We start from the raw sequence: 23,610 nt of genomic DNA, 5'->3' as shown, positions 1-23,610 counted from the left end.
ATCAAATTAGGAGATACAAAGCTTCAAATCTTGGGGACAGCTTAAGGCCACTTATAGAATCATTAAGGTTGGAAAAGACCTCTAAGATCAATTAGTCCAATAACAAGCATTTACTTACATCAAGTAAACTAAATTTTAAGGGACATGAGAATGAAAAAACTAGTTTTTGGGTGATGGATGTGGAGGTCTTTGATTCATGTGCATGAATACATGCTTAAGTGTTCTGTTTCACAAATAAGAAACAAATTTTGTGCTTAAAATAGACAGGACTTACAGCATGGTGTATAAAACAAACCTCAAAATGCTTTCAAAAGAATAAAAAAAAACCTTTGCCTTTCAAAGGAATGCACATGCAGACAGCTCCAACATTTTGGAACACTGAATGGGTTGAGAAATTCCAGTGTTACTGTTGCACTCAGCACAGCAGAGACACCAAAATATAATAGAAGTGTACATGTGGTAGTGTGCCAATCTGTTTAGTCTTTGAAAATCTTGGTCTCTCTGTGTTTTCATCCTTCCTGTCTATTTAGATAATTCATTCTATACAAAACATTTGTCTATTTGGATTATTTATACTGAAATTCCTCAGGCAACTGTCTCAAGTGCAAGGTTACTGTGTGCCTAATGTATTAGGGTCCTGAACTTTGCCAGGGTCTCTTGGCATTACAGTTACAATAATGAAGTAATTAGACATTCTTACTTCAGCATCCTTTCGTTCATCTCTTCGTCCACCTCATCAGAATTAGAAGAGACAACTCCGAAGGAGCCCAGGGGCTGGCGCGTGATAGGGATCACAGCCTGCTTTGCAGAGAGGCCGACCATGGCAGGGGTCTCTTTGAGCACGGAAGAGAAGGGAAGACACGTGGCTGTGCAAGAGACTGACAGGTTAACCACATCAGCAGCCTTTCTGCTTTCCAGGGCTACTCCCTCCGCCGCTGCCAAAGGAAACCCGGTGCCGTTCGCTACAAGTTTATGCTCTTGGCTGTTGGGTTCCTGAGGATGTTCAGCCTGGTAGGACCCTGCTGCAGGGTCTGCTGGGGCAGGTGAGTCATTGAGCTCTATTTCTTGTAACACCTGCATTTCTGCACATACTGCTGGGCTCTCAGCAGCAAGAGAGCTGCCACACTCTCCTTGCAGCGAGCCAAATTCAGTGGAGGTCTCTGACGGAGCTGTAATGGGATAGCACAAATCTGGTACCACCTTTACACTTTGAGAGAAACTCTTCTCTCTTGAAATTCTACTATTGGAGAAGCCCTGTTGTATTTTTAAACTGTCCAGCTTAAGTTTATCCTTTAGATCCTTAATGCATGTGTCAGACTTATCTATATTTTGGTCCAAGTAATTACAAGCCCTTGGTGTTTTTAAGCTGCACTCACCATTGCTCTCCAGTGACTGGCTCTCAGAGACATTTTCTTGGAGCTGCTTTGGACAAAGGGGTGGCCTTTCATTTTCCAAACTACAGCAAGTCTCTGGAAAACCTTTCTCCTCCTCCCCTTTTAACTCAGTGTTACTGCTACTGTGTTTGAGGAGAGGCTTGGGATGTCGTCTTGGCTCTATTTGTCCACTTTCAGTGGTGATTTGACACTCAGAAGAGTCCATCATTAATTTCTGGTCTTCACCCTCTGTTTCCATGCAGCTTTTTGAGTTTTGGTCTCCCAAGGTTGCCTCACTGTGTTTGGATATATCCACCTCCTCCGTGGGCTCTTCCGGGCTGCTGATCTGAGGAGCTGAGACAGATTTTGTCAGTTTGGTGAGCTCGACTTCCCGCTCCTCTTCTTCAAAAGGCAAAGAGCTGATGGATGTGAGTGATGCTTGGATCCCGCTGGGCAAGCTGGTGTTGCTTTCCGTGTGGCCACCCTCCAGGGAGTTTCGGTGGATGGCGTGCCTCCGGACCAAGTGGTGCAGGATCTCTCGATCACTGGGCAGCTCCAGCGCCCGACTCCGAGCGTCGGACCACGCCACTGAGCTTGGTTCACTTTCAATGCCTGAATCAGATATTATAGAGGAAGATCTTTTAATGGCCCCTGACATGAGGGTAAACTCTTCGCTCTCCTCACCCCGCTGCTCCTTTGTGAGCGATTTCACTTCAAAGCAGTGTGAGGGCAAAGGTTTCAAAACAGGCAGATGAGTCTTGGTGTCCGGATCCTCTGGTTTTTCAAGACTGGTCAACTCATTCAGTGCAAGCTCAGACGAAGTGAAATTATTCTCAGGATGACCAGATTCATCTATTTCATGTATTTCAGTCCTGTCTTCTGAGCCATCAGTTCCACACGCTCCACACTCATACTGACCACTGACAATTAACACAGGCTCACTTTTGTGAGAGTCCTTATTGCTAGGTTTTGTGTCTCCACAAGTTACATCTTCCCCAAGACTATTATCTTTTAATAATAAAACTTCCTTGGGTGTTTCAAAGTCTCCTGGCATGTGTTCTGTATTGCCTGGCTCTGAGTCAGAGACAGTTTCCCTTCTTGAAACAAAAATATTTTCAGGTTTCCTTTGGCCTTCTTTGTTAGCTGTACATACCTGAGATGTGGAGTGCTGGTTTAAACCCTCAGCAGCACCTTCAGTACTGCTGTATAGGCATGAGGGATTCCTGTTTATCCTGTCATGTATTAGTGGAGTACCTTTCCCAAAGTCTCCTTTTATTACTGCAGTGGCATCATTGGATGCACAGTCTTCATTTTCATCTATTACATCCATTTGAGTATTTGCAGGAACCTCGAAATCTGAGAAAATTTCCAAATTCTGATCTGAAAGAAAAAAAGAAAAATAGTAGTAGCACCTGTAAGAACACAACAAAGCGATATGGGACTTTTAAAAGTGATTTTAAGGCCTAAAAAATTATGCTGTATATATTTATATTATGTAAATTATACATATATAACAAGGTAGACTACAAATTCATATGCCAGAGTGCATGTAACTAGAATTATACTCACTGAACAGTTTTTATTAGGCCAAAGAAAACAGTAGCAGTAAAATACACTTTCCTCAGTACAACTGTACATAAATTCTTAATTTTTAAAGCACAGATAAGTGAAACAAAGCTGATACTTCTTTTTATTCCTGCTGTCATTTGACATTGTCCACAGTATAGCTCTTACTTTTGAAGCAGTTTAATACTCAGTTTAATAATTTAAATATCTATAAAAACCATTATCAAAATTTAGGCAGTATATTAACTGTGGAAATGTGGAAATTTTGTACTACAGGTTATGTTCACTAGACTATGGTGACCTATAATATTAATCCATATTGCTTCCTTGTTAATGGTTGAGTTAAAAGACAAAGGTATTGAAGTCTGAGGTTTTACTAAAAAATCCACATAGTTATATAATTTCTTAATTAAAATTTTTGATTTGGGCAATCAAGCGCAAAATATTTTTTGAAAGGCAATGCTGCCTTTCAGGAAAGTGTTGAGCTGTACAGTCGAACTGTGTCTCTTTGTTCTGAGATTTCTTACCACTAGATGTCACAGTGGGGATAACAGTCATAGTGTTTTGCCTTTAAATTTGTACTATAACAAAAATCCAAACAATGTACTTTTCTTTCTAGCTTTTGCCTGTTTTAACAAAACAAATGAAAAATATGAAGGAAATACTCTAGTTTCCTATTATGGAAACCAGAAGAATTCAGCTGAATTACTTAGGAGGCCACACTGTCTTCTAAGCTCAGCACAAGGGATGTGAGATGGCTTATCATGGGCTGGGACAGCAAAACTCCCTCAGTTCAAGCTGTCTCAGGAAGCTGCACCTTGTGGTGTTTCACTCACCTTTGCAAGGCATATCCATGTACCTGTCTTCAAAGATAACTGGGAGAGTGTTCCAGTCCCCGTCGATGTCGAGGCATTCTGCCGGCAGCGGGGGCATGCTGGTGAAATACTCCGAGTTACGAATTTCTGTAGAAATCTGTGCGTGGCTTTGGATCCTGGCAGCAAAGCACAAAACAAATTGAGGGTTTGAGTAGTTACTCTGCCGTCTCTCCATTGCTCCTGCAAGCCCCGATATGCAGGCAGAGGACAGAGTCAATGTCCTCAAAAGGAGAGAGAAGATGCATGATAGGAGATACCCAGTCCTCCCAGGACAATTGGATCTCTCAGTTAGAAATACCTACAGCTTGCACAATTCCTTATTTAAGACCTCAGTATTTTTTAAACTGTCCCAGGTGCCACTGCCACAGGCTCCTGTTAGCTGCCATAACGCATTGCTGTCCTCCCAGGGGTCACAGTTGCTGGCTGGGACAGGATCACTCAGCTGGCTTTCTGGTCAGGAAACAAGGTCTGTCACTCTGGCTGAAGTCAGAGTTTCAAAACCCAGATGCAGGAAGCAATAATCGAAAATTTGGTTGAGCAGCACAGGGAGGAACAAAGCCAAGAAGATGCATGGCAGGCCCTCTGTCTCACTTGTACCAGATGTCAGAGCACTGTGGTATCTCACACACATACACATCTGGAAGAGCTAAGATACATCAGTTCAGCCACTGTCTGTTGGTAGAGCTGGAGTTATAGAATCATAGAATGATTTGGGTTGGAAAGGACCTTAAAGATCATCCAGTTCCAACCCCCTTGACATGGGCAGGGACACCTTCCACTAGATCAGGTTGCTCAGCCTGGCCTTAAACAAGTCCAGAGATAGGGTACCCACAACTTCTCTGAACAACTTCTTCCAGTGCCTCACCACATTCACACTAAAGAATTTCCTCCTAATATCTAATGTAAACCTACTCTCTTTCAGTTTGAAGCCTCTTGTCCTCGCCCTATTACTACATGCCCTTGTAAAAAGTCCGTCTTCAGCTTTCTTGTAGGTCCCTGTCTGTTTCTGTCATTTGGGCCACACAAAATGCTACCAGGCTCTCATCAGTGAATGTGACATTAAACTGGAACAGGAAAGTGTGTTCAGCTTTAATAAATACAATAAATTTTAATCCTGATGAGCTTTCTTATTTAAACATCTGTCTCAAAAAAAAAAATTGGAAATGCATCAAATACGAAGAGGAAGGCAACAAGCCTTTCATGGATGGTCAGCTGAAAGTAAATCTGCACAGATCCCATAGGACAGTGCAGGGGCAATACTTCAGATTAGCATTGGTAAAAGGCAGGTTATCAAGTGGTAGTTAACTGTAAAAATGCACTTCACACACTATGAACCAAAACTCAAACAGCAGGTTTGGAATTCATGCCAGAATGGAAGTTTCCTATGTCCAGACACAAATAATTTATTCAGAGCAGGATATCAGCTCCAACTTCAGATCATAATTATTGCTATCTGTCATTTGTTCTTACTTGTAGACAGGTTATTTTTTAGTCAGAGATAAACAAGTCATTGGTTTCTAAAACATGACTCAGACAGGAGCCTCCAAAAGACAGCTGATCATTTTTGCTGGCAGTAACACCTGGGTGTTTGGAGTTAACTTTTAGCACCCCAATAAGTTTATCACTGACATGTTAATTAATAGAATCATAGACTGGTTTGGGTTTGAAGGGACCTTAAAGATCATCTCATTCCAGCCCCTTGCCACTGGCAGGAACACCAGACCAGGTTGCTTAGAGCCCCATCCAGCCTGGCTTTGAACACTTCCAGGGATGAGGCATCCACAACTTCTCTAGGTAACCTGTTCCACTGCCTCAACACTCTCACAGGGAAGAATTTCTTCCTAATATCTAATCTGAGATTACTGTCCTTCATCTTAAAGCCATTACCCCCTGCCTGATTATTACATGCCCCTGTGAAAAAGACAAATAATTGATATCAAAAGGAGTGAATAAAAGCATTTTTGTCTGTAAATCTAGGGAGGATATATCACCTGATAGAGGCCTCCACCCTAGCCAATACCCAGCATATTGGAAATGGTGTGTTTAACCAGTCAAATGCTACCAGACATGTAGGTGCACGGCCTCACACAAACTCACAAGAGTATAGGAGGCACAACCCAGCTCTAATGTGGTAAGAAGGAAGAAAGAACTGGGGGAAAAAACTGTTACTACTCGAGGTGGCTGTACAGCACCTGGCACACTGAGCACAGATCTCCACTGGAGACTCTGTGAACCCAACTAATACTACTACCACCCACAACCTTAATAGTAATCTGACAATTAAGACTGTTTTTCCAACTATATCATCTAGCAAATTCAAAAAGAAAACATGGCTCTGCCACAAGGCCTATATAGACTGAATTTACTACACAGACCAATTTTTAATTTTTTAAACAATTTTACTTTTTTTTTTACTGAGTCTCCTTGATAATCATTCAGAAAAACATTATGTTTATATGTAGGAAATAGGCTAGTCCTGTGGCTGCCTGGAGAAATAAAAGCACTTCATGCAATTAGGCTTCCTCCTGTGCAGGGTCATGTTTGTTTGAATGGGGCCATGAGTGTCTGTGCCTTCACCCCAGGATCTTGACATGGGGGTTTTCCTTGTACACAGCTCACTAAAATCCTGACGTGGGAGAAGCAAGTGAACACAGCTGGGCACCTGCAGCCCTGGTGCTGTTCTAATTTGGCAGAACAAGGTATCCTTGTACAACTCACCCACTAATGAAGTCACATCCCTTTCCATCAACACTGAATCAGCTTTAATGTCCCCAGTGACAGCTCTGAGAAAGCAATTTTCTTCTTTGCACTGGGTCAGAAGCAAATGTCTCACTTAAGCCTCATAATTGTGGCAGAGCTGATGTCACGGCCTTTAAACCCCTTCTGAAAGATGGGTTTCCACACTGGCAATGCTGTGGTCCCCCCATGGTGACAGGCTGTTTCAGCAGACAAACAGTCTGGACATTCCTCATTACTCAGAAATTCAAATCTAAGGATCTTTCTTTGAACTCTGCCTTCAGGTGTCAGGTCCTGAGTATTATCCATGTGCTCCACTTTGGACCATTGGCTAAAACTAAGGGCAAAATTTGCCCTCGTGCAGCTTTAAAACTGGCTCCACGTGCTGCCCTACTTGGTTGCAAGCACGAAGTGTCCAGCAGAGGGAAATATTTACATTGCCAGTGTTTTAGGGTATATTTTTATGAATGCAGCCCAGTTCCACATCCTTGTCTGTTTTATGTAATTGGTTCTTGGTCAATTCATTATCAGCCCTGAAATCATATCACACCCATGTTTTCTCCTGCTAATATAGTAGGTATTCCCCATTCCTGCCCTCCACTGCTGCATCTACTGAACATCCACAGCTTTGCATTGGCTGTTTAATACTCCTGTTGACATTTAAATATCCTTTCTGCTATAGAAAGTAGGGCTGGACTAAACATCAAAAGAAATCCATGACTGTCTACCCCAGAAATGTATAATAAGGTCCGTAAAGAGAGAATTTGTAAATGTTAGGATTTGTTTCTTCCCAGTAGTTGTTTCCCATTAAACTGTCCCTGCTGGATCTGGTGGATTTGGTTCAGGAATTTAATTGAAGAAAGGAATATATGTATATATGAAGCTTGAAATTAATTCTTTCTGGGGTCTGATCAGAGTCACTTACTTTTGAAACTCATTTCGAGTGTTTTACAATATGGAGCTAAAACAGAGCCACTGACTTCTCTCAAACTAAACTCCTCCATATCCAGCAGAAAAATACCTCAATCTTCACTGCAAAACATTTTAAAGTAAATTTTCAGTAATTCCAGTGACAGGGGAGGGTTAGTGGGTTACTTACAAGCCTTCCTGGAATGTGAGCACAGCAGGTTTCTGGTGCTCAGTGTAGAAGAAGGCTTCTGAGAATCTCCTCACCTGAGAGGGAGAAACACACAAGTTAAACCTAAGATCTGCTGAAAGGTTCCAAGTACAACGAGTCTAATAACAGAGCAGTGACTGCCAGGACCAGATTCCTCACTGTGGTAGCACCATTCTGTTGACAGAAAAAACCAAAGAGTTCAATTTTGCTTCAATTTCCCAGTCCAGTACAAGGCAGCTGATGTTGTTGCATATTTTGCTGTGAGGTAAGAAGTGTCCCTTGAAAATAAATCAAAATTTGGTTATCTGCATCTTCTGACTAATTTTCTAAAAGCTGGGAAATTTACCATTTCCCTCCATGTTCTTAAAGTAGGGAAGATTTCTTCCTTTCCCAGTATGAAAATTGTACATCATTAGTGAAGCAACAACTAAATTAGAACAATTGATTGTCTCCTCTGTGGGAATATCCACAGTGACTCACAGTGACTTTCAAACCATCAAGACAGCAAAAGAAGTCATACATATCAGTCCAGAGGAGAATAAGCCCTATCATGGTAGAAACACACCTGCCTATGTCATGATGCTTACAAAATGAGAGCTCTTCAAACCCCTTCATGGGCATTAGATCTGTTCAGTGTTGGATAATCAATTACAAAAGAGCCATGGATCTGAAGTGGCTGGCAGAGCACAGAGTGTGAAATAAGCTATAAAAAACTCAGTGCTGTCATCTGCCTCTGGAATAAGCTTTGAGTTTAAATGTATCAAGCATAATATGCAATCAAATGTACTGAGCTGTTAAACTGCAGCCCATACATTCCTAACAGTAATTGTAAAAGTGACCTCTGTTACAATGACAGAAAATTGCAGAAAAAAGCATATGTCACAGCATCTCAGCCTCTCCCTAAACCCCAGCTGTGCTTTCACAAATGGTCTTTCTGAAAAAAAGGACTAGAATCACTTCAAATCACTGTATCTTAATAGTAGGAATTTTCATCCGGGGCTCTCAAAGTGTTTTCCAGAGCTGGAAAAGTATAATTACACACCGTTTATGTGTGAAAGAACAATTTATGTGGAGCATACAAGGGTATGTAATTTGACAAAGGTCAAGCAGGTAGTAGGCATCAGTCGAGGCTGGAAGGAACCACAGGCTGGGATCCAACTTGCTGGAGCTGGGAGCGTACAGAGTTGGGTCCCTTGGCTGAAAAACACCCAGGTCCTCCCAGAGTCAAGGCAGACCTAGTCAGACTAACCAGGGCAACCAGCTTAACCTTGTTCTTGGGGAGAGAAACTGGAGGGTTGTTCTGGTCACTCTGGAGAGTCAGCAGACCTCCACTAACTTTGACAGGAGTGAAAACATAAGCCGAGATGTCAATACCTTCATTACACACTCCTAAAGCTAAGCAAGGTGAATCCTGCCCTTTTCCCTATTGTCACTACTCTAATGATTAGATCAGACCGAGTTCAGCTCAGGGGATGTGCTGAACTGATGTCTGGTCAATAACCAAGGACATCCTAATGAAAGACAAAGTACTTGCTGAACTAATCAGATAAGCAGATCTGACAACATTAACTCAAATCACAACTGTTTTTGTGCTTTCTTTATTACCAAGTACAAGAAGCAATTTCAACATCAGCAATGTTAGTATTTTGCTTGTGTGCACCTCACTGAGAAAAAGGCAAATAGCTATATATATATGTATGTGACAAAGATAAGAGAACAAATCTATATTCTTCATGGTAGTTTTGTGGAAGTAGTTGAGATAAAATCATATTTTTGGTTATTTGTCACTTTAATGTTTGTGACTCTTAAAACAAACTCTTATGATTTATGGATATCTGACAAGTACAGGTGATATCTACCTCTTCCCACCCACCTCCTTGTCTAATTCTGGTGTTTGAAGTGCACTCATTTTAAGTAGGATCCCAAGTTGCACAAAGGCAACAAGTGTTCATTCCAGAAATTGAAATCTGTAATTTCAGATCCTGGGCTTCACTTCTTTGCCTCTTGTCCCGCTCACCCCATTTCCCATAAATACTCATATAGGCAGAATTTTATTGGAAATATACATCTAGATAAAGAATTAATGCCTGTCAGGGGAAGACCATTACTGAACTTGCTTATCATTACCCTTAGCATATGATGTTCCTGAGTCAGATAAGCTGTGACTTCTGGATGAAGCGTTGCCACCTCTAGGAACTGGGTCCACAGGGTCAGGAGGTGAGAACAAAGCCAGGCAAGGTCCTTGCTTATCTGTTCTGCTATCTTTTCTGGATTGCTCAGCAGCTGGAGGAGAGAAAGGAAATTCTGACATCAAGACAGTGCTATGAAAAAGAATCAATTCTATGTCGGATTAAGTCCTTTTAGGAACAACAGCAACAACAAAAATTCCTCAAGATTTAGAAGTATTATTAATAAAGCTACGATTTTCGGTTATTTTACTCCAAATAAAGATGGTAAGACTTTTTCTTTTACTCTTTAAAAGCTGCATACTTTAGTGCAAAGGTTCTCAGTTACCCAGTTGGAGAGCAAGAAGTGGGAACAGGCTCAATCTTTGCAGGCAGTTTACTGCAGATGTAGTAAACAGGAAAAAAAATCAAAGAATGTGGGTTCCAAATTATCCACCAGATGGTGCTGAATGCTCTGAAATAATAAACCATGACCCATCTCTGTTAGCAAAAGGAGCCTTCTCAGCCATGTCACATTAGGATGCCAGATGGGCAACTCGGGGGGAAATGAATAAGAAACCAAACCCAAAACACTGTGTCCTCAACACATGATGGAAACAGACACCCCAGAGTCTGCTGTTGCTTCTCTTCCACACTAACATATGCTGGGACCCTGTGTGCCCTCCAGGTGTGCTGCAACTCTGTGCTTAAGCTCTGCAGTGAGAAAGCTCATGCCAGCAGCAAAGTCTCTGCACATCAGGCTTCCTGCTTTCACAGTTTCATAGAATCACAGTCATAGAATGGATTTAGTTAAAGATCATCTCATTCCAACCCTCCTGCCGAGTGCAGGGACACATTCCACTAGACCATGTTGCTGAGAGCCCCAGCAAACCTGGCACTGAACACTTCCAGGAATGAGGCATCCACAGTTTTTCTGGACAACCTGCGCCAGTGTCTCACCATTCACACAGTAAAAAATGTCTACCTAATGTCTAATCTAAACCTGCCCTCTGTCAGTTTAATGCCATATCCCCTTGTCCTAACACTACATACTGCTGTAAAAAGTTCCTCTCCAGCTCTTCTGTAACCCCCTTTAGGTAGTGGAAGGTGCTAAAGGAGTCTCCCTGGAGTTTTCTTTTCTCCAGGCCGAACAACCTTGATTCTCTCAACGTGTGTTTATAATTGCTAATGTAAGGAGAGACAGAAATTGCATTTTACCTCTGTGTTTTGGAACAGAGTGCAGATCTGAGCTTTCGTCTATTCCCATGGCCCCTACGTGTTTCCATAAAACCATTAATAATACCAGAAATACTTCAGAAATAATACCAAATAGTACAATCAGCTCTTCATCAGGTCTTTCTTTTAGTTAGAACCGCAATCCAGCTGAAAGCCTGCTTATTTTTCATGTTTTATTATACAGATAGTTTCCAGATTTATGACACTGAAAACTAAACTACGATAAAAAGCAAGTTGTTTGCCTGTGAGAAAAGCAGAGAAAATTTGTGTGTGGATAACACAGATATTGTCACTGTGTTTACATTGCCTGGATGCTATTCTGTTTTAACAACTAGTCCAAAATGGCACAAGCTCCAGTATCCATTCTGGTACTAGAAAAATTAGGGGGATAATTGGAAACAAAAGATCCTGCCTAAAGGTTTCCATTTGCATAGTCAGGGAAGTACTTTATTTATGGCACCCAATTTTATATGCTCTGATTCAGTGTTAATTTTTAATTTTTTAAGCCAGTTTCTTACATCATAAAGTGAAAGCTCAGTCTTCAAGGAAGATACATTATTAATGCAAGTCATTTTAGGAGTGGTTGTGTGATGGTTATTTTTCAAGTTTATTGGTTCTTAAACTTATGAACCCATCAGAGAGGAAGGATGGAAGGAAGGAAGAAGGAAAGATGGAAAGAAGAATGGAAGGAAAAGAATGCCTGCTTCTACTGCACTGCTACACACAGGTCAAATCCCAGGGACTGTTTCTCACAGTAAGAGCCAGCAATTAAAAAGATTACCAGCTGTGTCTGACTCCATCCCCACACCTGCTGCCAGGCTGTGCCCTGTGCTGCAGCTTTCAAAACCCACACTGGTGGACACTCTGGTTTTAACAATGCTGTCACACAAAACAAATTAACAGGGCTTTTTGGGGAGTTATTTTTCCTATTTTGTTTATAAATCAATCAATCAATCAATCAATCAATCACACAATTGAAAAACTATTTCCCTTCCACTTTCTCCCATATTGAGCATCTGCTGTGTTCTCAGTTTGAATACAAAGTCATGTCAGGTTAAAGTCACTTTTTTTTTTTTTTCTTTTTTTGTATTTGTATTTAAATTTAAAAATCGACCGGGCTCTGGAAACACAGTGGTAATGGGAGACTAACCCCACAGGCCTTTCTCTGTATGGGTTCTAATAGCTTTTTCTTCCTTTATAAATGACTGCTTTTCTTATGTTCTGCTGGAAAAAAAAAAAAAAAATTGGTTTCAGTTCACATATTCCTAGAGGCAAAATACAGGGAGAGCACTGCAATACTAATCTGTACAGCACAGAGGTCCATGCACTGACACTTCAGAGATGGTCAGGGCTGCACCTACGTCCTACCAATATTGTGCAAGGTCTCAACCTCTGTATCAAGTCCCTGCATATTCACTGTCTTTATAATCAAATAGATACATAGCAAAACATCATCCTATGACTAAGGCAAAACATTTTCCTGCAGGAAATTTTCCACACAGGAAAACCCATAGAACCAGCTGTTCTGGCTGTTTTGTTCCCCTATCTGTTGCCACACTTTCCTCATCAAATTTCAAGCACCAGTCAAGGCAGACTGGCTTTATTAATACTACCATGCAAAAAAAAATCATTACGATTTTAGGAAGAAGAATTGGACAGGAAATGGAAAATACAGAGAAATAAATGATGTAATTTTCTGATGTATGTCAAGCCAAACTGGACTTTCATAGACTCAGAAAATCAGTCCAAAGAAGACTCTAAATTGTGTTGTCTGTCCTATACCATTACAGCTTCTAAACCTAGTAAAGTTGAACTTCTGTTTATCTAAGTCAATTTTATGTGAAATGAGATTTCCTGAAAATTATCCAAGTTAGGACTTAAAACTAATAAATTTTTATTTCAGTTTTTTTAGCCATGGTTAACAAACATTACTGCACAATTTATGACATGATTTTAAATGGATTTCTTGTTATGTTTGGACTCATCTTCCTTCTTTGTTATCAAATTCAGTTCCCTGGGGAAGGGATGGAGTTATCAAAACTGGAATTGTTAAAAAAATGAGTAGATGTGGCACTCTGTGATATGGTTTACTGGGAATGGTGATATTTGGTCAGAGGTTGGACTCAATGATCTTGGAGGTCTTTTCCAACCTTAATGATTCTATGACTCTGTGATGAATAAAATCTATTAAGTATCTGATTCTAAAACACTTTTTCTGCTGATCAGCTGTTGCTTGCACTCCTCCCTGGCACCCCTGATGACTTGTCTATGTCTCACTTGAAATAAACTTGGTAGAAGTAAGTTCAAGAGAGTAGTTCAGTCACTTCTGTAACAAAATAACTTTTTTCCTCCCATGAGCTTCCCTGTAGTTTTAGGTATTTTTATTTGAAAATATATGGTTGTACAACCTGCCAAAGCATCTTTTCTCCTGTCAGTAGAAAAGCTGTAATTGCAACCTACCCCAAATAATTTTTTTCTTCATACTGATACTCAGGGCTAGGCTCACTGAAGGATGTTAGAGTAATCCAGCTGGTGACTTGTTAAAAGTGACAGGGAACACCTTGTATGTGACTAATCAAAATGATGTGAAATAGTTGGTGGAAGAGAAACAAACTTTCTAATGGCACCATGTTTCCTTTTTCCCCGCTCTGATATGTGACTGGCCTGTCTCAGTGCACTTGAAAAATGGACCTGAAAATCTTATGGGCAGATTCTGCTGGAGAAAATACCTGCAGCTCCATACAAAGCTGGGAAAACGTCTCTTCCACAGATAGCTCCTCTGGGGAAAAAAAGAAACAAAGAAAAATTTCAGGTTTGAGAACAGTAGACGTGAAATGTTAATGCTCTGGTGTTTATTCATGTGAGAAATCGGTCAATTGTCACTTGCCTGACAGGCAAGTTCCTGTTTGGGTGTGGGCACTCCACAACACACCTTGTACTGGTACAGGTGCAACTTCTGCTCATGAAACCTGGACCACTAAACCAGTAGAAGTTGTTGTTATGAGGACAAAGATAACAGAATTTGGCTTTTCATTGTCTGCTCTCTCTTTTGCTAGGCATTTTCTTATTAGCCTTTGGTATTTATGAACAACTGCAGAACTGAATGCAAAGTCTGAGCAAACGATGTGCAAGAAGTGGTGGTTACAGAGGACTGTGCAGCGATACCAGATGCTTGACTAGTAAAAGATTGGGCATCTCTGCACTGCCTTGTGAAGTTTGAAGCACCCTATTACTCCTACAGCAAGGAACAGTGTTTTGATGCAGTCCTGAGAGAATCCAGCACAGGGACACTCCACTTTAAATGCACCATGGACTATGAGGCAAAGGAGGACATCAATCAACTCTGTAACTTTGGCAGCTTGATTTTGCAAAGTGGAACTTTATAATAGTATCCATAAAAAAAAAAAAAAAAAAAGGCAGTAACGAGGCAGAAGAACCAACAAGCCAATCCCCTCCCCAGTGCCCAAATGACTCTTCTCAAATAGTAATAATAAATGGGAAAGGACAGGCCAAGATCAGACCGCCTTGAAAAGACCTAATCTTAGCTGGTAAAATTTGGGAAATAATCATTACCATTTTTAATGTCTAAACTAAGCTTTTTTTTTTTTTTTTAAATACACTATTCAGGGAGCTAGGAAAAAATAATTAAGGAAGTGTGCAGAGATTTATCTTGGATTTATCTTAAACTTCTGTAGAAACCTATGATGAGATTAATCTGACCAACATAGATGTTACAGTTGAGTGAGTCATTTACATTTTTCCCCTAGTCAGTGGGTAAATATAGCAATTACAAGATGTATTTCATGCCATCCCAAAGCAGAAAGCATTACCTGCATTAGACAACATATTTTTAAATGGGCCTGTTTCACTCCAATAGTTGTAAGGAGACAGATATAAAAATTTGATTTACATCCCTCCCACTGCGTGAATCTTTTAATGAGTTTTCTAACAGGTATCAGAAGATCAGTGTTAAAATCAAATCTTCAGTAGGTTTTCAGACTGTGAATAAAATGATACAAATAGCACTCTGCTCAAGAGGCTGAAAAGGGTATTTGAATTTAGCAAATTTGCATGTGTTGCAAGAAGTACGTTTGCAAATGCAGTGCCTGCCTCTGTAGCAGTAGTCATTTGAAATTCAAACAAATTTTATTTAGAAAGCCAGTATGTGCTCTGGGGCAGTCCTGGAGTTGTGGTCAACCAACCAAACATAACTCTGACACCTATAACTCTGTCAGAGTGAGCCACAAATCTTTTATTATATGTGCCTGATAATTAAGATGCATGAAGCAGGAGCTTTGTTGCACATTGTATTCTGTCAGAGAGCTCATAAATTCCAAATTAAAATGTTATTTCTTTTTTTTCCTCTCGTAGCTGGATTGAGTAACACAGTATATGCTTTTACCACCCTATGAGTTTTAGGCTACCTTGAAGGGAAATATATGTTGGGAAACAAGACATGGAGTGGAAAATAGGCACTATCAAGTCCATAAGTGTGTGAAGCATAATATACTGTGTTTGATGGTTCTTGTATACAAGCACTATACTGGAAAATGGATTTTACTCCCTTTCAAAATCTGCTGGCCAATGCAATTGACCCTTCTAATGCAATTATCTCTGCAGTATAACAAACTGATAATTCAAAATCTGCACACAGAAATACAAAGGCTCAAAAATGCAGAAATTATGGGCCACAGTTCCTGAATTTAAAGAAACAGGTGGGAGAGCAGGAATTAGTCAGAAAATTCTCTCATTTTCATAGGAGCTCGTGCTGTCATTTCAAAGATGACTAAACACAAATTACAGAGCTCCAGTCAGCACTTTCACACTGGACCTAACAGGCCTGACTAGCCAAAAAGAGCTTCTGCCAAAACCAGAAAATCTATTAAACAATTGAATTAGAAAGAAAATCAGAATGATTTTGAAGACCAAGATGTAATTGGCAAGGGATAAATACATTGTGAATTATAAAGAAAAGAATAAGATTCAAAACCACTCATATCACCTTTCAGATTTTTCTTTTCAATTTTTTTAAAAAAATGTTCACTCAGGAAAAAAAATGTTAAAGTCTTCCTTAGATTTCATAGCCATTCAAAACTGGAATTTCCACTTTCCAAAATGCAACTGAGGCAAAAAGTCACTGAAAGGCAAGTATTTTGAGAAATTTATCAAAATATTTTGTCCCTCTACACATCAGGCTACATTCTATAAAAGGATCCACATAAACTGAGGAGTCAGTCATCTTTGACAGTGTGTCAAAATAAACACTTATCAGAAAACACAGATGAAAATCCTTTTAATTCTCCAAACAACCCAAGAATTTTGGTACTGAAATGTGTGTTGAAAATGCAGCACTGTAAAATATTCAGTGATTTTAAATGTCTGTTCACTTACCCAACTTCAGCTGTGGTAAATCAGGAATCTCATTCATTATGAGGGTGTAGTACGTGTGAAGTCCTCTTTGAGCATTCAAGAGCAGAAGACAGAGGTCCTTATGCCATTTGTATGCATGCTGCATGCAGTTTTCAGATGGGACATAAAAGCTGCCCTGTGTAGCAAAAGTATCAAGAAAATAAAATACAGAGATTAAAATTTATGGTCTCAACTTGTGCTAGAGGTTTCAGTTATGGACAGCCTTTCATTTCTTTTTACAAGGGGGTATAGTGATAGGACAAGAGGTAATGGTTTTAAACTAATAAATATTGGATATTAGGAAGAAACCATTTACTATGAGGGTGTTGAGGGACTGGAACAGGTTACCCATAGAAGCTGTGGCTGCCCTATCCCTGAAGTGTTGAAGGCCAGGGTGGATGGGGCTTGAAGCAACCTTATCTAACGGAAGGTATCCCTCCCTGTGTCAGGGGGGCTGGAACTAGGTAGTCTTTAAGGTCCCTTCCAACCAATTCTGATTCTACGGTTCAGTGGTTCTGATCAAGCAGATGGCCCCAAAGATTTTAACCAATTCATCCTTCCAGCCACCTAACTAGCTAGATGTGTAATCCAACAGTATCTCATTCTACACTTTCATTTTGCCCAAACCATAACAAAACTATTAGGTCCCAGTAATGCTGTCCTCGTGAAAAGACCCTCAGGGCAAACAGTCCAACAGAGAAATCTATCTCTGTCCATCACACATGTCCCACTGTGGAGCCAATGCCTCTCCTCACAGCACATCCACTCTGGCAGAGGAGAAGGGGTGGAAAGGACCATAAAGTTGGCTGCATTCACTTTCCTTTTCCATCATATCCTCTTATCCCCTCCTGAAAAGGTTATGGTTTGATGGTATCATGGTATGCTTTGTTATGTCTGTTAGTGAAGAAAATGCAGATGGCATTGCCATCCTGTCATCAAATACCAGCCACTCCATACTACAGGATCAATGTCTGTATCAGTATATTTCTTGTGGGAGGATGTAACTGGACAGATCACGGTTTTTGTTACCACAAATATTTCCCAAACAATGCATTTACACTTAGAACATAATCTGAGTTTGCATTAGGGCACCATAAATCAGAGGTTTTAACTCCTATAAAAAAATTCTTGTATAAATTACCCATATTTGAAATTTGCAATGCTTAGATTTAAAGTAAAACATTTTATTAATCCATGGGTTTGTGAATCATGGACAGTTTGAAACTCAGACCACTACTTATCACATGATGGGATGAGAATACCGTTCCTACATGCCAGCTAGGTACTGAGTGCCTTTTTGCACAGTGCAAATATCTGTGCATCTCCAGGAGTGGCAGAGAAGCTTCACCAACTGAAAACCGATGCATCTCCTATGATTTTCTCCCTTTGACTTCCCTAAAACCTGTATTTCACACCTCTTAGCTTGAGCTGGGAGGTTTCCCTGAGCTTTCTCACTTAAATCTTCAGGAAGTTAACTAGCATTCTGTGGTAGACACAAAGGGAACTGCTCATCTAGACCCACAGAGAGATGATGATGATAACTGATGGAATTGGTTGTTTTTTAAAGGTTTCAAAGCCTCCAGCCTCGGCATAAATATTTTTTACTCTCACCAGAGACTATAGAAAAAGGGAGCATAAAGAAATGCTGCTCAAAACAATGGAAAATTAGAAGTGGATCGATGTACAATGTCATGAGATAATGCCCTCTTTTACAATCCATTGCTGGTTTTTTTTTAGGTTCAAGTTAATCTGGCATTTAAATGCCACAGTGATGAGCAGAAGGAATAATGTGAACTAATTTCAGAGTTTGTATCAATGCTATAACATGGTGTTGTGCATGACTACATTTTAATAGGTTTATTTTCAGCCTTTCTTGGCATAGACTGTAGTTTCAAGCTAAAAATAAAAAGTAATAGGAAAATGCACCTGCAGGTGGGCTCAAAATTGTGTGAACTAAAGATGTTTAAAATCTTACTCAATTAGTTCAGTTCTGAGTTCTGTAGTGTTTGTCTGCTTCTCTCATGGTACTTTATCAAATTTATCCTCAGCTGAATTGATTAAAATTCTTAGAGAACAGATACTTCAAATTATTGAAGCACAGGGAGAGTATTATAACGATTTACTTCGTGGCAAAACATAGAAAGAAACAGTATTAAAAAAAAAAAAAAGGACAAAAACAAAGCAATAAACCCAGTCCATTGGGCATTCCATATTAGCAGCATAACTTGGGTCATTATTGTCATATTTAGAATAACTTAAGTGGGAAGGGACCTTCAGAGATCACCCAGTCCAACTGCCTACTTAAAACAGGTCTAATAGGATCAAGTTTCTTAGTGTTGTATCCTGCTGAGTCTTGAACATCTCTGAAGAGATGGATTCCACACTCTCTTTGGCAACATGTCCCAGGGTTTTAGCACCTTTTTGTCTTGTATGAATTCATAATTTCCCATGTTTCACCTTGTGTATATGCGGCCTCTCATCCTATTGCCATTCATTATCAAGAAGGTGTGGCTTCATCTTTGTTTGTTAATTAGGTAGTTGCAAATGGCAGTAACTTTCCCCCTGAGTCTTCTCTTCTCTGGACTTAACAAGACCAGGTTTCTTGCCCTGTCCTTGTACCTTGTAGGCTCCTGTCCCTGAACATGTTGGTGCCTTTTGCAGGACTGGCTCCAATAAATCCATATGTCTCTTGTACTGAGGAACTCAGGACTCCAGACACCTCTCTCCATTTCTGAGGAAAGGGGAAGGATTGCCTCCCTCAAACTGCTGGAACTGCTTGCAGGGATGCCTATATAAGAGAAGTGTATCTACCTTTGTTGAGAATGACTTCAAACTTTACTTTCTCTTTTGTAGTCTCATGAATGGGAATTTACCTGCTTTGTGCTTGCTCTCTTTCAAACATTTCTACTGATTAACCCTACAAATCAGGATTTCAGGAAATAAATTAGATTATTATGAATTCAAAAATTTCAGATATTTCTGAAAATCCTTTAAGTTCCAAAACAATTAATTTCAGAGATACTGCCATGGAACAGCAATAGGCATCTGGAGGCATTGCCTTACTAATCTGTGTCCTGAAGATTTTAAATGCCAACCTAAATTTGTTTACTTACTCTAAAGCAAATTTTAGGATTGATGTCACTGTAGGGACTTTTTATTCTTGAATAGCAAGAGTATATATATGGGGGATTAGGTTGTTTTTTTACCATCAGAGACAAGTCACCTCCTGATCAAACTTTTCAGAGCTCCAGAATCATCTGGAATCAAGGGAAGGAGCAGAGTCTTTGCACTATTTTGGCCACACTCTATATAATACAGTCTGGATCCTCATTTTGCAAAAGGAGATGTTTTAGGATGGAAAAAGTACAACAAGAAAATGGTGCAGTCCTCTAAAGTAATATTGGTTTTACTCATAAGTAGGATCATATTGAGTCCACACAGGCTGTTCTTTCCGCTCCCTCCTTAGAGGAATGCCATCTTCTAATATTAAGCACTGACTGAACAGAGACTACATCAGTGTATTTATCACAGTAAAAGGTTGCAGAAGTGCAGTATACCTTCCACTTCAAGAGAAAACATATAAGGAAAAAGATTTTCAAATACCTTTGTTAAAAACATCAATAACAAAATTCCAGGCTCTGAGAGAAGGAGTCATGTAGGCAAACTTAGATCTCTGTTTCTGAGTTACCACCTCTGGTGAGAGATGAAGAACTGATAAATAAAAACCTGTTGCTGGGAATGATTATTTTCATCATAAAACTGACATCTCAAATCAAGGAACTGAACTGTGGTCACTTTCTCCCCTTTAATTATGAAGGAAGCATAGGACAACTAAGCACAAGTTCTACAGTGTAGACACAGAATTAGGAGTACTGAGTACAACCACAACAGACAAGTAAGATTTCCTCTAACATTACTGTCCATTGTGATGTAAACTCTCTTCAAACTACAGTAAAATATGGTTGGTATACATGTTTGGATAGAGGCCTGAAAAGACTGCTTCAAGGTCTCTTTTCTCTTCCTATCCCAGCTCTCTGGGAGGAATATCTGTTCCAAAGAAAGGTTCTGTGCTTTGAGAATTCCACTGCATGAGAGGAACAGCATTGCACAGTCCAGGTCGTGCCGTGCATGAGTAAGAGGCCATATCATTAAGCTGAGGCATTTTGATGAAATTCTATTAAATGGCAACTGGCTTTGAAACCCTGTTGTTTAATGGGAACATCCATCCTAATTTAAAAATCTTTTTGTCAAGACGGAAAGTGAGTGTGACAGAAAAAAGAGGACGAGCTCCAAATTTCTGGTCCTTCATTGACTTAAAGACATTACTGCTCTCACAGGGCTGCTTCTTCTGAAAGTTGTCACATGCACACACAGGATGCAGAGCAGGGCATTAGAGAGATTATTAAACCCACCTCAGGGACAGTTTAAACTAATGTGAACTAAGGTCTGTGCATCCTCATCTGCAGGGACCCCAGCAGGGCAGGCATCTGTCAGGTGATGCCATTTTATAAACTGCTGCAGCTAAATCAGCTCATCTGTCACTGCTCAGTAAGCTGAGAAATGTCAAGAATGTCTTCCTTTGGGATGGTTTAAAGATTGTAAACCTTTCACACCTATTCACCTCTATTTTAATTGCATCTTCTGTTCATTTATTCAGGTGATCCCCTATTTCCTGGGTTATAGCCTGAGACAGGGATCCAGACTACAATACTAGCAAATCAAGTTGGGTCACAAATATTTCACATGCTATTCTAAGGGCAAACACTATTGTAAAAGTAGCACTCAGGAAAAACAGTGGCTATGACCCATTAAACAGCTACAGCTCAGCTTTCCAGGTTTCTTGAATCAGGAGGACAGATATTTGTTTGCTTTTGGTCAAAACAAAACTCCTATTAAAACAGAAAAATCATTCTAAGCTGACAATCCTGTCTTGCACAAAGCCTGATGGCTGCCCTGGTCTTACAAGATCCTTATAAAAGTACATGTTGGTTTCCTTTATAAAAATTCTCATAACCTTTTGAGTTAATTCCTTTGGTCTACTGTTATTTCAATCTCATTAGTCTGTAGGTAGAAAGATTTTCCTGTACTGGTTGTAAAATGCATCTGCACTGATTTCCTAGTCCAAGACCCTCTCTGCCTGTCATGGTAGACTGTATCTCTGGCACTTGCCCTTTCCTATTTCTGAAAATTTTGGGAGGACATGAATGGCTGAAAAATTTCACTTCAAGACTTAAGACCTAAAGATACTCTGACAGCAAAGCTGGGTGACAACACAGAAGCTAATAGTACTGACACAAAAGGATTTCTTTCACTGTGCCAATATCATCAGAGGCAAAAAAGATCAAGAAAGCCAAGATGTGATGAAAAAGAGGCAGCCTGGAAACTCATCCAATACAAGATGGAAATTCTGCTTAGCCCTCCTTTTGTTGTGAATGTATTTATACAAATATTTTTCATTGTCTTTTAAGCAGTAGCCAAATTAAATTCTAGTTGGGCTTTGACTGTTCTCATTTTCTCCCTGCATAACCTCACAACACCCTCCTGAGTTGCCTGCCCCTTCTTCCAAAAGCTGTAAACTCTCTCCATCCAAAGAGCTCTGAAGCTTTCTTCTCATGAAAAATCTTGTGCATGTAGGCTTAATTCCTCCATTTCTCTTTTTACTGTGAAGTGATCATCAATCATAGAATTGTAGAATGGTTTTTATTGGAAGGACCTTAAAGATCACCTCATTCCAACCCCCTGCCGTGGGTAGGGAGACCTCCCACTGCACGATCTCATAAAGAAAAACCTCGTCAAATGTCAGATAAAAACATCTGCCTCTGCCTATTGTTTTGGAAAGGTAAAGGCTTCAGTTCTATTTGATCATGTTGAGCAAAGCTAGACCCCAACACTGGACCATCACTGCCCTTTGTCCATCTGTCCTCTAAGATGTTCTTCTGCTAGATGTGCCCAGCCAAGTAAAATAGCCTGCAATATCAACAACTCCAAACAAACTAAACATTCTTGGCAATATCCCAGCTGAATACATTTAAATAAATCACCCTTTTAAATGAATAGGTTTCCTGTGTAAAGCTTTTTTTCAGTCAACAGATTTCTCCTATAATTAGAGTGTATTGCTTTATAAATGTACTTTTCCTCTATAACAAGAGAAAGGAAAATTACTTGCAAAAAGCAAACACCTTCATTAAATAAGGTTCATGCAAATTCATTATTCAAATGCAGAGAACAATTTGTGGATATGCACTTCCAGTGTACTCAGTCCATCTAGTATCAAAAGGCACCAAATGGATTTTATTCTTTGTAATATACAGTAAGTAGCTTGTATTTGTTTTGTATTAAAGCAATTTCATAAGATATGTTAACTACATGCAATGTTCAACAACAGCACTAACAGTTGGTAAAGGAGACCCTTTATGTTTAATTTAATTCTTAACACATTTCACAATTCAGATTCAAATTGCTTGTCAAGAATTTTAGGATACTAAAATGCCATTCCAGGCTAACCACACAAGTTTTGCATTTTCCAACAGTATTCCAGTAGAGGAGAGCTAGCCTACCTTACCTACTTTTGTGAGAGATCTAGAGAACTGCTTGGAATAGAGGAATAACTCTCAGCATCCCAAGATGAATGCAATTTCTGAGACCAGAGCACCTGCCTATTCATCTGCAAGCTCATTTTGATCACCTAACAAGTAAATTTGATTGTAGCTTCAAACTCAAGGGCCAAGGAATTTCTTCATCTTTACTTTAAATACTGTTTTCTAAGGTAGGAGATTTCCTGTTATTTGGTGGTTGGAAATGAAATTATAGTTATGGTTTGAGCTAGAACTAACTGAGTGTTTACACCTCATTATCTTTTTTTTTAATTATTGTTTTATAATTAACTGGGAAGGGGAGACAAACCAGGAAGGGAACCGTTATGCCAGGTTTTTTATACTTGTTATATGGCCACTACTCCCATTGGCCAACCATAGGAGTCTCATCTGTGTTTGGTTGGGTCAGTTCTGGATCAGGAACCTCCCAGCAGAAGCTCTGGGACAGCCAGACTGACCCCTCAGGGTGTTTGTCACTGTGCCAAAGTACGCAAGTTGTACTGGTCAACTTTTCTAGGAGCTTCTTGGAGGAATCTCTGG

General features: G+C 39.9%; 1 protein-coding gene across 5 annotated transcripts in view; it reads right to left on the bottom strand.

Moving 5' to 3' along the window:
• The window catches only part of FAM135B (family with sequence similarity 135 member B), a 216,488-nt gene that overhangs the window by 19,869 nt on the left and 173,009 nt on the right, over positions 1-23,610 (bottom strand). For 2 of the 5 annotated variants that reach the window (XM_050324912.1, XM_050324903.1), the window contains exons 8-13: positions 16,460-16,613; positions 13,798-13,847; positions 9,795-9,950; positions 7,650-7,723; positions 3,776-3,930; positions 701-2,753 (exon numbers count right to left, since the gene is read on the bottom strand). In XM_050324912.1, coding sequence (XP_050180869.1) covers positions 701-2,753; positions 3,776-3,930; positions 7,650-7,723; positions 9,795-9,950; positions 13,798-13,847; positions 16,460-16,613 — 2,642 coding nt within the window. The remainder of the gene's footprint in view (positions 1-700; positions 2,754-3,775; positions 3,931-7,649; positions 7,724-9,794; positions 9,951-13,797; positions 13,848-16,459; positions 16,614-23,610) is intronic. The other 3 variants (XM_050324921.1, XM_050324923.1, XM_050324933.1) reach the window with 3 other exon arrangements.

The sequence above is a fragment of the Myiozetetes cayanensis genome, unplaced genomic scaffold (genome assembly GCF_022539395.1).
Source record: "Myiozetetes cayanensis isolate MyiCay16 unplaced genomic scaffold, myiCay2020 scf1, whole genome shotgun sequence".
Taxonomy (NCBI): Eukaryota; Metazoa; Chordata; class Aves; order Passeriformes; family Tyrannidae; genus Myiozetetes; species Myiozetetes cayanensis.
The sequence above is the reverse complement of the archived record's forward strand: the minus strand, read 5'-3'. Positions and strand labels throughout refer to the sequence as shown.